Below are 14,081 nucleotides of genomic sequence, written 5' to 3'. Positions count from 1 at the left end.
CCTTTTACAAGCTTTTAACTTTTGATTATGTATTTTCTCAGAATTTTTTTCTGTATTTACTTAATTGTTGCTGGTTTCTTTTTCTGACTTGTGTAATTATTTTAGAGTTTTTGAAAAGCACTCATAAATAAAATATATTATTATTATTGAAATCGAGAGATTTCCGAGTGTGAAAAGGACAGTATGAGTTCTCACTTTGAATAGGTAAATTAATGAGGTACACCATTCACTAACCAGGTCCTTGATTATTTTTATTAAGCTATTGAACAACTTTAAATAAATTATCTAAAACCCATATTTTATTATACGTAAAACATATCCGATTATAACTGACAAAACAGACAGTCTCTGGTTCATGAATAAGAAATCAAAGACATTTTTAGCCACATTATGTTTTATTCATCATAATTCATATTTGTGAGTGGAAGGTGAGTGTTTTTATTAAATTCTTATTTTTGAGTGGAAGGTGAGTGTGAGCAACCAATCTCAATGTGACATTCTTTTAGTTTCACTTTTGTTCCTCGTAATCTGGTAGCCTCAACAGTCAGTAGATGATGATTGAGTTTGAAGGAGTGGTTCTACTGCAGAGAATAATGATAGGATACATGAGCTATCTAGTGAGGGTGTATGTACCCCCTTCACATAGATGTTACAAATGTCATAGGTTTAGACACGTGGCGGCTGTATGCAGAGGAAGACAGAAATGTCCAAAGTGTAGTGAAGAACACAGGTTGGAGGAGTGTAGTGAAGACTTGCAGCTGAATTGCAGTAACTGTGGGGGTGAACACCGAGTAATGGACAGGAAATGTGAGGTGAGGATGAAAGAGAAAGGGAGAAAGTAAAAAGATCTAATGACATCAGTTATGCTGGGGCAGTAAAAAGAGTACAGAGAGAAAAGGAAGAGAGAGAGAAAATGGAAAAGATGGTAACAAAAGCAAAGTGAGCAGCGCAGGTGCAGAGAGAGGAGAGGGAACAAACCAACAGTGGTGGTCGAACAGAGAACGAATATCAGTGGAACATTTTGTTGGATAGGCAAGTATTATTTATAGCATATGTGATCAACTGCACTGACCAGGCTCAACAAAAGATGGAAAAAATAAAATTGTGAAAGGAGCAGAAAAGTTCTTAAATATGAAGGAGCTGTCGTGGAAGGAAGTTAAAAACATGTTAGAGAGTGAAAGCAAAGCGAGTGGAGGGAGGGTGTAGGGCCCTGTTGGACTCCTGGAGAATCACTACATGACTGTGATAAATTTCTGGGGGTCTAATGGGAGGGGGAGGGTTATTTACTTTATCTTATTATTTATTTTTTTGCAAGTTTTGGTCCTCTTAAATTCTGGTCCACCTAGAATCCAGTAGGTGGCGGTAATGCACTTTTTAATTAAATTAATTCCCACTGCACCGTCACGTGGGCAAAGTACTTCCTGTTTATTACTTGTCCTCGTCATCTCAGAGCTAATGTCATTCACAGAAATGAAAGCGGAACTCCAATCATATACTTAACATGATCATTATTGCTCCCGAGGCCGAGGTGTGCTAACAGAGTGGAAAAAGTGAGGACAGGCTCAAGCAGGGGCGTCCGATAATCTTGTCGCCTTTATGTGTCCAGGGATCGCGGAACTGGTGTGGAGGAGGAGGTACTGCTTTTCTTTTTACAACAAGCGTTGAAGTTGAGGACTGTAAACGACTGTATTTGTTTTGTTTATTAATGTTCCGGATTTTGCGTTTCTGTATTCACAGTTGTTAAGAAGAAGCGCGGCCAGCCTTGCCAGATAGCAGCTAGCAAACAGTATAGCCGCTAGTAGCAGCGGCGAGTAGGCCGACCGCTCGTGTGTGGAGTGAATTCAGAAAGGATCCCCTGCAATGACCCCCTCAGTTGTGCAGCCAGGAAAAAGTTGACTGATAGGGGATGGGTTGCTCGCTCTTCCCGTTCCAAAGGAAACGATTCTGCGGTTTTTGAAGGAGGCTGGGTACGGTTTAAATCACTCACAGCAGGTCAAGGCGCATTGATGGCCGCACCCCCTTCCGTTGCTGACAGCATTTCTGCTGCCAGACTGCCAGGGAAAAAAAGCGAAGAAATAATGGATCTGATTGACTTGTTTTCTAAAACGCAGTACAGAGCAAAGGAAGTCACCACTCGGGTAAGAAGGAAAATGTGACATCTCATTCATTGTTCATCGTGTGTAATGTATGAACGTAGAGCAGCAGAGCTGTTTGGCACTGTTGGAAGACCATTGACTTGATGACTAAAGTGCGAATAAACACTAAATAATACAGGAAATAACAAATAGTTTCTATAGTAATTTTGTGGGGTTTTCTGTCATTTAGTGTTGCTGTTTTGCTCGTTGTGAAGCATTTTGTGTATTTCTGTCGTCCTTTTGTGTATTTTTCCTTTGAAATGTTTTTTGGAGTCATATTGTTTATTTGTGTGTGTCATTTTGTTTTTGTTTTTTGGGGAATTTTTTTTTGTATTTCTGTTGTCGTTTTGCTTGTTGGTTCGTACTGTGAGTTTGCAGTCATTTTTTGTGTTTTTCTTGTCTTGATGTGTACTTTTGTTGTCATTATCAGTAATTTTGTATATTTTTCTGGAGTAATTTTGTATATTACGGTTGCCATTTTGTTTATTTTTGTAGTAGTTTTGTGTTTTTATCTTTTACTGTATTTTCCTTCAATGTTATAATTCTTTGTATTTTTTTTATGTATTCTTGCTCTTCTTTTGTGTATTTTTCTGTCATTTTGTACATTTACATTCATGGCCACATATATATATATATACCCAAAAAATAAATAAAATTTAAAAAAAATACCAGCCACCACTAAATTGTCACAAACACAATTTTCAATAAACCACGAAAATACAGTAAAACAGATTTATAAAATACAAGCTATGGAAATGGAATCATTAGGTTCTTGTGAAGATAAAGAAAGCTTATATAATAATGCAAGAATAGTACTATAGTTTATGGGCAAAAAAAAGTGTACATACAGTAACTTACAGTAGGGGCCCAACAAGATGGTTTGTACCCAGGGCCCAAAATGTGGTGCTATGCCCCTGTGTAGCACTAAACGTCTATTGATTAAGTTCCTAATCTTTAATATCTTTTATGTACATGACCAGTATGTTTGTCTGTTTTTCAGATGAAGAGAATTGAGAAGCATTGCCTCGAGTTGTTTGGAAGAGATTACAAATACAGCATAATCCACAACTCTAATGGAGAGGTGTGTGGACACTACCCACGCCAAATAGTATTCTTGGAGTTTGAACGGACAGATGTCGAAAGAGACAGGTATCACTGCACTATTAAGTCAATCCCATTATTTCCCAGTACAAAGTCAAGACCATTTAGTTACCAATCACTTCTTGTTTGTGTCTTTAGTACTCATGATATGCAGGGAGCAATGTACAGGTGGAAATTGTAGTCCATGTCACATTCAAAGACAACGGGGGAAATATTTTCTCTCTTACTGTGAATGTGCAGAGGTTATTAAAACTTTAAAATACTTGCACGGAATCAAATCACTCAAAGTTGCTTTGGCAGGCTGCAGTACTCTGTTTGAACCTGTAGCTTGTCGAATTGTTTTTTTGTCGTACCTATTTAATCTGACTGAATACTGTGTACTGGTTATTTAGAAGATTTATTATCCTTCCAATGAGGGCTTTGGTTCATTAGGACATTCATATAGTTTTAATTGAATATATTCTGTGGTTTGGTTTAATTTAAGAGATTTTATGACTAATTTGAGAATGCGCTGAAAACCAAAAATAAAAATTAGACATGTGACTTGTATTACTATTACTGGTACCCGGAAAACCGTAGTGATGATAACAAACAAGTTTTCCTTAAGGGTTTTCGTGTACCAAAATCTCATGCAGAAAACCTTCCAATTACAGTAACTGACTTACACTTGCCACATGTATCAAATCAATTTTTTACGCATTGTAATGTAATTTCTAATCAACTATTTATCGACGAAATATTGACATTCTCTTAATTGTATTAATTGAAAATTAAATGTTTGTTTTTACCTGAAAACTGTAGTACATAATTTTTATTACATGGTAAGGGATTTGAAATCGAGGATGCTTTGTGCATGCAGGTCTGGAACTAAAGCGCAGATCAATAAGCTGCAGGATTTAGTAAACCGAAGTAAGCTGGCTCGCTGCAGAGGGAGGTTTGTCTGCCCTGTCATCCTTTACAATGGAAAGGTATTTATTTACCCACATTCCCAGAAAGACACAAAACATTATTTTAGTGCACGGCAAAACCGTAAGCTTAAATCAACCATGTGGTCTGTTAATCTTATCCACCTGTTACTCATTTAGCCAATCGCTTGTTGGGGGAAAAAAAGTTGAAATCCAGGATATATTCCTAAAGCATGTTGGTTGGGGTATATTCTATATTCCATCTCATATAGCTTTTTCCGTTTAAGAAAGTAAATTATGTGATTTGTTTCTGCTTTCTGTGATCACAGAATATTGAAGGCCCTACATATGCAAAGTAATTTTTTTTGAGCATGATGTGTTTGTGTCTGTATGCGTTTAAATTCCCTAAATACACCCTTCAGCAAAGGTAGGAAATTGGGTGTTCTCTATCAATCGGAGGGGGACAACACATCATGCAGGGACCAGGAGAGAGGGAGTGTTTTTTCCAAAAAATATTCATAAACATAAAACTGACAAATGGACATAGAACAATCGTAATAATGATGGTAGTACAATTTTTCTCTGTCAATTTAGTCAACTAAGTTGCTCAATGTTACACACATTATTGAGAAATTTATAAAAAGTTCTTCCTTGTGATATATGCAGTAGGTAGTTATACTTAGCAGACGAAACAACTTTCCTCTGTTTGTTTCAGAGTATTCCCATTTCCGTGTCATTTTTGTTTCAGTTGACCCAATTTCATAGTTTCCCTAATTATCAGCTCACGGTCCGCTTTTCCAAATTAGATCAGTACAGGCTACTGAACTTCCTGAAATCTTGCGAAACATGCTTTCATAGGGTTAATTGAGTTGATTATTGTTGGTTTTAATGCTTTTCTACTTCAGATATTCAAAGATATTATGCAAGATTACGTAGCACAAGATTTTGCTTGAGATTTGATATCCATCTTTTTGCCACACTTGCGAAACATTAAGCCAACTTCTTACGAGGAATAATAGTTTGTAAATGTGTGATATTGTTCTAAAACCTGCCCGTGAAGGTTTATTCTTGAATCGATTTTCCTTTGGCCCAAGATCAGTTCATGAAATTCCAAAATTAATTATTTAGAATCAGAATCAGAAAGGATTTTATTCGCCAGGTACAGTTTAGAACAGTACAAGGAATTTAACTTGGTAGTTGCAGCAGAAAGAACACACATCGACACACCACGTTGGCCATTTTCGGCACCATCATTAATGTGCCTTTTTTACCCTGTGGGCTCAACTCTTAATGTAAACAAATTTTTAATACTGCACCAAGTTGGAGTTACTTTCTTCTATTTACAGCATTGGATCTCTTTTTCCATATTCAAGTAAAATTGGTACAGTGACAGAAATATCCATAATCAAATAAATTCTGGAAATCTCAATCAGTATTCAGTTTATTCTGTGTGATATCACCTTTCCTCCTGATTTAAATTTGAAAATAAATAAATAAAATACATGTCCATGTCCGTGACAGGAAGCGAGTTCTGTGATTGCTGTCCATTTTCCATGATCAGTGAAAATCGAGGCCTTACAATGGTGATTATAAAAGCATGACTGCAGCCATTTCTGTTATTGCAGCACGTTTGTCGGTCTTCCACTCTGGCAGGTTGGGGGGAGCTCTATGGGCGCACTGGGTACAACTATATCTTCTCAGGTAAAGACGCTAACGAGCTGCGATGCAGAATTAACTTGCCACTATTTGTACTCGTTTTATCGTACTTACCACATATACATTTTTAAGTGTTTTATTTGAATATTTTAACCAGCCAGTTTTAATTTGATTAATTTCATACAGGGTTTAATGGTAAATATTTGTTGGATCTGTCATACGCTTTCTGAATTTCAGTGCTTTTCTTTACCCACTGCTCTGGTCTTTGTAGGAGGAAGTGATGACAAGTTGACAGAGAATGAGGAACTTCCAGAGGAAGACAACGATGTCAGGTGTCAAGTTCAACTCGATCCTACTAACTTACGAACACGTTTAAATGCAATTTTGAACAAACTAAATCAGGATACAATATTTTCTAATTTTCAATAATTAGGGTGTATAACATTTCTTGGGGTAAATAAATGGCTTCTGTAAAAGTAGGTTGGAAAAAAGAGAAATTAGGTGCATTACTATTACTTCCTTGAAAGAAAGAATTAAAACTTCAAGGTAAAGAGGTTGAGACTCTAGACATTTCCAAAGTTTGGTCTGGTCATTTTTTTAGCAAAAACAGAAATATTGTTTTTACTTAGGATAGAGGTGGGAGTGTGATGTTTTACATTTCTTTATGATATTTTGGTAAAAGTCTCTTTAGTCTTTATTTTTCTCGTAATGTAAGCAATCTCTGAGCAGCAGTTTATCTTGAAATTGGACTGCATCATGTTTTAATCTAATGCCAAATGTTTTATCAATGCAGCCATACAAACTGCAATGTCAACATTTCTCAAAACTCCAAAATATCAAACTGGATGTCAATAAAAGGGCACATAATAAAATTAATCAATTTTTTTTTTTTTCCTCAGGAACCGGGACTCACAGCTTTTTGATAAGGTTCGAGGCCATGACATCAAGCTGCTACGCTACCTTTCAGTTCACTACATCTGTGATTTGATGGTGGAAAACAAGAAGGTTAAGTTCGGACTCAAGTAAGGATAAGCACCCGCAAGAAACTACTGGGATACTTTTCTTTATTCTGCCTCTGGTTATACAGTGCACTTATTTAACATGGCCTTTGCACAAACAAATTCTCCTATATTATTATCAACCCTAAAAAGTGACACGATTTTGTCATCCTCCTTTAATTGCTGGTTTAAAGTTCAACCTAAAGAGACAAAAAATCTGACAACGCTTGTTTGTCACAAGTGCTAGGTTAGGAAGTATGACCAAAAACTTATTTTACAGTATTGTAAAAAAAAAAGATTGTTTTTTTCTTCCAGGATGTTTACAACTTTGTAATGCTACAGCCTGTTACCGTCCATTCATCCATTCATCTTCTATCGATTATCCGTAGTTGGGTTGCGAGGGAAGCATCTTTAGCAAGGAAGTTCAGATTTCCGTCTCCCCGGCCACTTTGTCCAGCTCTTCCCGGGGGATCCCGAGGCATTCCCAGGTCAGTCGAGAGACATTGTCTGTCCAGCATGTCCTGGGTCTTCCTTGGAGGGCACTTGAAGAACTCCGGGCAGATCTCATCCACCCCCGCCAAGGAGCTTTTTAACCACCTTGGTAACCTCTGCCCCAGAGATGGGAAAGTCTACTCCTGGCTCCCCAGATTCTGCTTCCTCACCGGAAGGAGTGTTGGTGGAGTTCGGAGGGAGGTTTTTGAAGTATTTCTTCTACCGATCTACAACGTCTTGGGTTGAGGTCAGCAGTGCGCCATCCCCACTATACACAGTGTTGACAGTGCACCGCTTCCCTTTCCTGAGACGTTGGATGTTGGTCCAGAACCTCTTCTTAGCCGCCTGTTAGTCGTTTTTCATGGTCTCACCAAAATCCATCCATGTCCAGTTTTTTGCCTCAGTGATGGCACCTGTCTGCTTCCTCCAGAGTCCCACAAACCAAGAAGGCACGATAGGACTTCTTCATCTTGATGGCATCCCTCACCCGGGGTATTCACCAATGGGTTCAGGTGTTTCCACCACAACAGGCACAGGCTACCTACAGCCACAGCACTGGTCTTCCACCTCAACTAAAAAGGCAAGGAACATGGTTCAGACTTGATGTCCCCTGCTTACTTTGAGACATGGCTCTCCTGGAGGTGGGAGTTAAAGCTCCTTCTGACGACAGACTTTGCCTGGCGTTCCCAACAGACCCTCACAATGCGTTTGTCTTGTCATCCCTTGCTGACGGTTGGAGTGAACTCACCCCAGGGTGACTTAGCTAAGTCATCTGGGAACTGCCTGCCATCAGTTGCTTGCTGTTTTAGCATCCTCCTGCTGCAGGTCATCCCAGAGAGATGCATTTTTCCCAAACTTGATAGCAGTGCTTTGCATGTAATCTGTGCACTGACTTTTCCTTTTTGAAAATAGACTGTTTCGGTCGACGTGCATACGTCATTGTGTTATCATACTTTAATGAGGACCTTCTTGGTGTGAGGCGGACATGCTAACCACTAAGGCACCGTGTGCCCTTGTTCAACATTCATATTATTTTTATTATCATACTACATCTTCAAAACCACATATATTCTAATACAAGTATATTTTTAAAATTTATGTAAAAATAAAAAAAACTCATTGTCAAGGGCCCTCATTGGCTCTCGGGCCTTGGGTACATTTTGCTTATGCGATAATCCACCTATGTGTAGATCCTCCACTTTTGTGGAGATTATTTTGATTCAACCATGGATAAATGCAATATTTATATGCAAAATACGATCCACCGCTGCCCTGTCCAGAGTGTACCCCAGCCTAGCACATAAAGAAAGCTTGATATAAACACCATCAGACCCTCGTGACTCTGAAAGGGATCAAGCGGGTCAGAAAATGAATGGACATGCGATCCGCCTTGAACATTATATATTTTTTTTTGAAAACCGGATATTTTATTATGTGTCTGTGCACTACTTCTTGTCCTTCACAGGCTTGTCTTTGCTGAATTTATGCAGCAGTGCCCTGGCGTCCGGCAAAAATAGAAGGGCTGCATATTTGTTGCGGAGACAGAACAGTTACGTAGCTGTGCGGTGGAAATTGGCACATTGACTTTAATGAATACGTATCAGCTCTGTTGTGGTTACGCAGCAGATATGCAGCAGTTACTCATCCAATGGAAATTGGGGGTTACACTGAATGGCTAACCTGGTCGAGACTAGATGGTGGTGCCAGAGAGGTAAATGTGAGGAACCCATTCCTGTTCCTTAAGTTAAATCAGGTTCCAAATCCTAACGCTACTTGTGAAAAGGCCTGTTTTTTTTGTTGATGTGCATTTTAAGAGGCCAAAAATAAGTTGCATAAAGTGATGCAAAGTACTAGTAGATTATAAGCAAAATGTGCATTTTTTTTTTTTGTTAAATTTGTTGCTTATAAGGAATACAATAAATGATCTGCCTCTATTACCATACTGAATTGCAGCTACTTGTTTACTATTAAAATGTTTGGTATAATTTATTTGCATCATGCTAATTTTATACACTATTACTTAAATCATTTAGCATTATGATTATAAATGATTAGAAGCAGAAGACTGAACAAAGATAAAGCAAGTCATTTAATTTTTCACGCACTTTTTCTCAGAGCTTCATAACCTTGTGTGTGGTCTCCTTGCTGTAAAACAATTTATTTTAAATCAGTTCACAAGCTTTTGAAATATCCTTGCTCAATAAATTCTTTTGGTTACGGTATCTAACAGTACCTTCTAGACCATCTCCAAAATCAGACTTGTTCTTCCTTTTGACATTGTCTATCTAGCTCACTAAATTTATTTTAAAATCTGTTTAGAAGTTTTTGAGATATCCTGCTAAAAACATCCACATTAACAGACAGACAGACAAACGCCGGTGAAAACATTATCTCCTTGCCGGAGGTAACAAAGATATTTTCAATGTGCTTGAACTTTGATAACCCTTTCTGCTTTAAAGCTAGGGTAGGTGATTTTCTCTAGATACACTTTAAGTTTTTGGTTAAAATTGTATTTACAGTTGTGTGCGAAAGTCAGGGCACCCCTTTAAAAACAGCATATTTTATATATTTAAAAAGTTATATTCATATTTACTGTCTCTCTGGTATATGGGAAAAAAAGACAATATTGTCAGGAAACATTAATGCATAGTTACATTTTATTTTATAAATTGAACAACATTACAAAAATGAAAAACATAATTTTGGCATGTGCAAAAGTCGGGGCACCCTACAGCATCAGTACCTTCAGTACTTAGTAACACCCCCTTTGGCAGATATCACAGCTTGTAAACGCTTCTTATAGCCAACAACAAGTCTCTGGATTCTATTATTTGGGATTTTTCCCCATTCTTCCTTGCAAAAGGCTTCCAGTTCTGCAATATTCCTAGGACGTCTTGCATGCAAAGCTCTTTTAAGATCTACTCACAGATTTTCGATAATGTTTAAGTCGGGAGACTGTGAAGGCCATTCCAAAACCTTCAGCTTGCGTTTCTTGAAGTAGTCCATGGTGGATTTGGAGGTATGTTTAGGATCATTATCCTGTTGTAGAAGCCATCCTCTTTTCAGCTTTAGCTTTTTTACAGATGCTGTGATATTTGCCTCCAGAATTTGCTGATATTTAATTGAATCCATTCTTCCCTCCACCCGAGCAATGTTTCCTGTCCCACTGGCTGCAACACAACCCCAAAGCATGATGGATCCACCCCCATATTTAACAGTTGGCAAGGTGTTCTTTTCATGAAATGCTGTTCCTTTTTTTCTCCAAACATACCTTTGCTTATTGTGGCCAAAGAGTTCTATTTTAACTTCATCAGTCCACAGCACTTGTTTCCAAAAGTCATCAGGCTTCTGTAGATGTTCTGTTGCATATTTTTGACGTATTTTATGATGAGGTCGTAGATAAGGTTTTTTTCTGCAGACTCTTCCATGAAGGTCTTGTTTGTGCAAGTATCGGCGCACAGTGGAAGGGTGCACCACCACTCCTGAGTCTGCTAAATCTTCCTGGAGGTCTTTTGAAGTCAAATGTGGGTTTTGGTTTACCTTTCTGACCAGACTACGAGCTGTTCTCTCCGAGAGTTTCCTTGGTCTTCCAGATCTCTTCTTGACCTCCACAGTTCCCCTCACCTGCCATCTCTTAATTATGCCTCGCACTGTGGAAACTGCAAGCTGAAAACGCTTTGCTATCTTCTTGTAACCCTCCCCGGCATTGTGGGCATCAATTACTTTCATTTTTCTGTCTTACACAGCTTCTTAGAGGAACCCATGGTTGCTGAGTGTTTGTACAAGGTTTGTGGAGTCGCCGTATTTAAGAAACCCTCAAATTGGCACCAGCTGGCACTCCCTAATGACAATTGTTGACACATGCTTCAGGACCAATGAGCTGGTAGAGGTCTGAGCTTGTAAAAAGAATCTGACACTTTGAAACTTTCAGGGTGCCCCGACTTTTGCACATGCCAAAATTATGTTTTTCATTTTTGTAATTTTGTTCAATTTATAAAATAAAATGTAACTATGCATTAATGTTTCCTGACAATATTGTCTTTTTTTCCCATATACCAGAGAGACAGTAAATATGAATATAACTTTTTAAATATATAAAATATGCTGTTTTTAAAGGGGTGCCCTACTTTCGCACACAACTGTATGTCCTGACAGAAATTAAGATCTTATGTGTTCTGAAAAAGGAACGAAGAAAATCCATCATTTGTAGCAGCTTTCAGCTGCAATAACTTCGACCAATGGAAAAAAACGAACTGTTTTTTAAACCAATCACATTTCCCTGTCTCCCTGCTCGTTCTCGATCTCTCGCAATGCACAAGCCACACTCAAAGTGTGTCACTGCTGACAGAGTTAAAACAGTTTTTGGTCACGTTTTTTAACATATATAATGATAAAGTTTAGTGTTTACTTACTGCTGAATGAGACATGAGACAACAGTTTCTATACAATACAAGCGATGAGCTGAGGTCCTCTTCAGCAGCACCTGTACGCATGCATGTGAGTGAGACGTAGCACAGAAGGGAGAGGGGTAAAGGCGGAGTCATTGTGGAGGCTATATTCAAAATCATGCTAGCTTTTGAAAATCACCTACCCTACCTTTAAAAGATGTTTTTTCTTGTTTATGCAGTAGGAGTACAAATGCAATGATGTTGCTGGTAATAGTCTTGTTTATGTACATAACCGTTGATATTAAAGCAAAACTCAGTAACTTTTTCACTTGAATAAATACATCTCGTAGTCCCTGTGAGGGTGATACAAATGTTTATGTGGTGATTGGGGGGTCTTTCATCTCTCCCTGCTGTCTCTGGCCAGAAAACGCACAACAGGCACGCACACACACTCACAACCTAGCGCTCCATCAGGCAGCACACACAAATACCTATCCAACCATCCATTTTCAGAACTGCTTTGTCAGCACACAAATTTCCACATTACTCCCACATCATTAATTTTTTTTACTTGTCTCTCTTCCTCATACTGTTCACATGGTCATATGGGACTGTATGTGTGAAAGCACCATTAGTGTCACTGTTGTATTAGGATTTTTCAGTGATAAGTTGCTACCATCTTAAGAGAGCAAAGGTGCACATGTAGCTGTGAGATGGAGCAGTCGGCGGGGGGTGCGGAGTTTTTACGACAGTGATTATAACTAGAAGGGACCTTTAGGGGGAACGCTAAGCGCAAGTTACTGAGTTCTGCGTTAATTTGTCGTTTATAACCTCACTTCATTAACTAAAATTGGAATGTTTTTTAACTGGTTGGTACACCTTCATCATACTGTTAATTTTTTCATGCCTCTGTAAACCTTTTGCACAGTGCTATTCTGTGTATCAACTGAATATTGCATGGCCCTCTGAAAAAGCCTTGTGTACATGCACTAAAGCATGTGCACATGTAATGAGTTTTTTTTTTTTTTTTTTTCTTTCAGTGTGACCTCATCTGAGAAGGTTGACAAGGCCCAACGCTATGCAGATTTCACTCTTCTCTCTGTGCCTTACCCAGGTAGTCAGCAGCATGATTGCAGTTAGCAAAAAATAATAGAGCCTACATTTTTTCATGATAGCAGAAAACGGACAGAAAATACGGAATTCACTTCCTAAAACAAAAAGGGCAATTTTGCCCTGATATTTTTTTTTTTTTTTTAACTATATTTTTTCAAACCAAATCAAGTGGAAATTGCAATATACTGAATATACCCTCACATGCATGTTTTGGGAAATTATTATTATTATTATTATTATTATTATTATTATTATTATTATGTTTGACAGACTTTAACTTCTGATATTGAAATGGCAATATGACAGACTAAATCCTATAATGATTTAATGCCTGGTTTCCCTTTTTTTAATTATTTAGACTCAATCCTTACCGACATGCAGAGACAACATTATGCATTTTCCCTTTTTGCCACAAAACAGGTAGTATAATGTCTTGCTCTAGAAAGAGTAGCAAATGGCTGGATGTCAAATTTCGTACAAAATCTATTACAGTGGGATGGAAAGTATTCAGACCCCTTTAAATTTTTCACACTTTGTTTCATTGCAGCCATTTGCTAAAATCAAAAAAAGTTAATTTTATTTCTCATTAATGTACACTCAGCATCCCATCTTGACAGAAAAAAACAGAAATTTAGAAATTTTTGCAAATGTATTATAAAAGAAAAACTGAAACATCACACGGTCATAAGTATTCAGACCCTTTGCTGTGGCACTCATTTAATTCACATGCTGTCCATTTCTTCTGATCCTCCTTGAGATGGTTCTGCTCCTTCATTGGAGTCCAGCTGTTTAATTAAACTGATTGGACTTGATTAGGAAAGGCACTTGATGTGGCAAGGCACAAATCTGGCCAAGGTTAAAAAATAATTTCTGCAGCACGCAAGGATCCTAAGAGCACAGTGGCCTCCATAATTCCTTAAATGGAAGAAGTTTGGGACGACCAGAACTTTTCCCAGACCTGGCCGTTCAGCCAAACTGAGCAATCGTGGGAGAAGAGCCTTGGTGAGAGAGGTAAAGAAGAAACCAAAGATCACTGTTGCTGAGCTCCAGAGATGGAGTAGGGAGATGGGAGAAAGTTCCACAAAGTCAACTATCACTGCAGATCTCCACCAGTCGGGGCTTTATGGCAGAGTGGCCTGATGGAAGCCTCTCCTCAGTGCAAGACATACGAAAGCCCGCATAGAGTTTGCCAAAAAACACGTGAAGGACTCCTAGTCTATGAGAAATAAGATTTATTGGTCTGATGAGACCTGAAAATGGCTGTCCGCATTCAACCTGACAGAACTAGAGAGG

The 14,081-nt window shown here is 38.3% G+C and overlaps 1 protein-coding gene across 3 annotated transcripts in view; it reads left to right on the top strand.

The window, feature by feature from the left end:
* Positions 1 to 1,410: 1,410 nt before the first annotated feature.
* mtmr14 (myotubularin related protein 14) overlaps positions 1,411 to 14,081 on the top strand; it is a 100,305-nt gene continuing 87,634 nt past the window's right edge. For all 3 annotated transcript variants that reach the window (XM_028447073.1, XM_028447072.1, XM_028447074.1), the window contains exons 1-8: positions 1,411 to 1,634; positions 1,738 to 2,138; positions 3,136 to 3,284; positions 4,096 to 4,204; positions 5,767 to 5,842; positions 6,069 to 6,129; positions 6,697 to 6,819; positions 12,716 to 12,789. In XM_028447073.1, the coding sequence (XP_028302874.1) occupies positions 2,007 to 2,138; positions 3,136 to 3,284; positions 4,096 to 4,204; positions 5,767 to 5,842; positions 6,069 to 6,129; positions 6,697 to 6,819; positions 12,716 to 12,789 (724 nt within the window). In that variant the 5' untranslated portion in view covers positions 1,411 to 1,634; positions 1,738 to 2,006. The remainder of the gene's footprint in view (positions 1,635 to 1,737; positions 2,139 to 3,135; positions 3,285 to 4,095; positions 4,205 to 5,766; positions 5,843 to 6,068; positions 6,130 to 6,696; positions 6,820 to 12,715; positions 12,790 to 14,081) is intronic.

This window comes from Gouania willdenowi, chromosome 5 (genome assembly GCF_900634775.1).
Source record: "Gouania willdenowi chromosome 5, fGouWil2.1, whole genome shotgun sequence".
Taxonomy (NCBI): domain Eukaryota; kingdom Metazoa; phylum Chordata; class Actinopteri; order Blenniiformes; family Gobiesocidae; genus Gouania; species Gouania willdenowi.
Note: the sequence above shows the minus strand (reverse complement) of the source record. Positions and strands in the feature narration are given on the sequence as shown.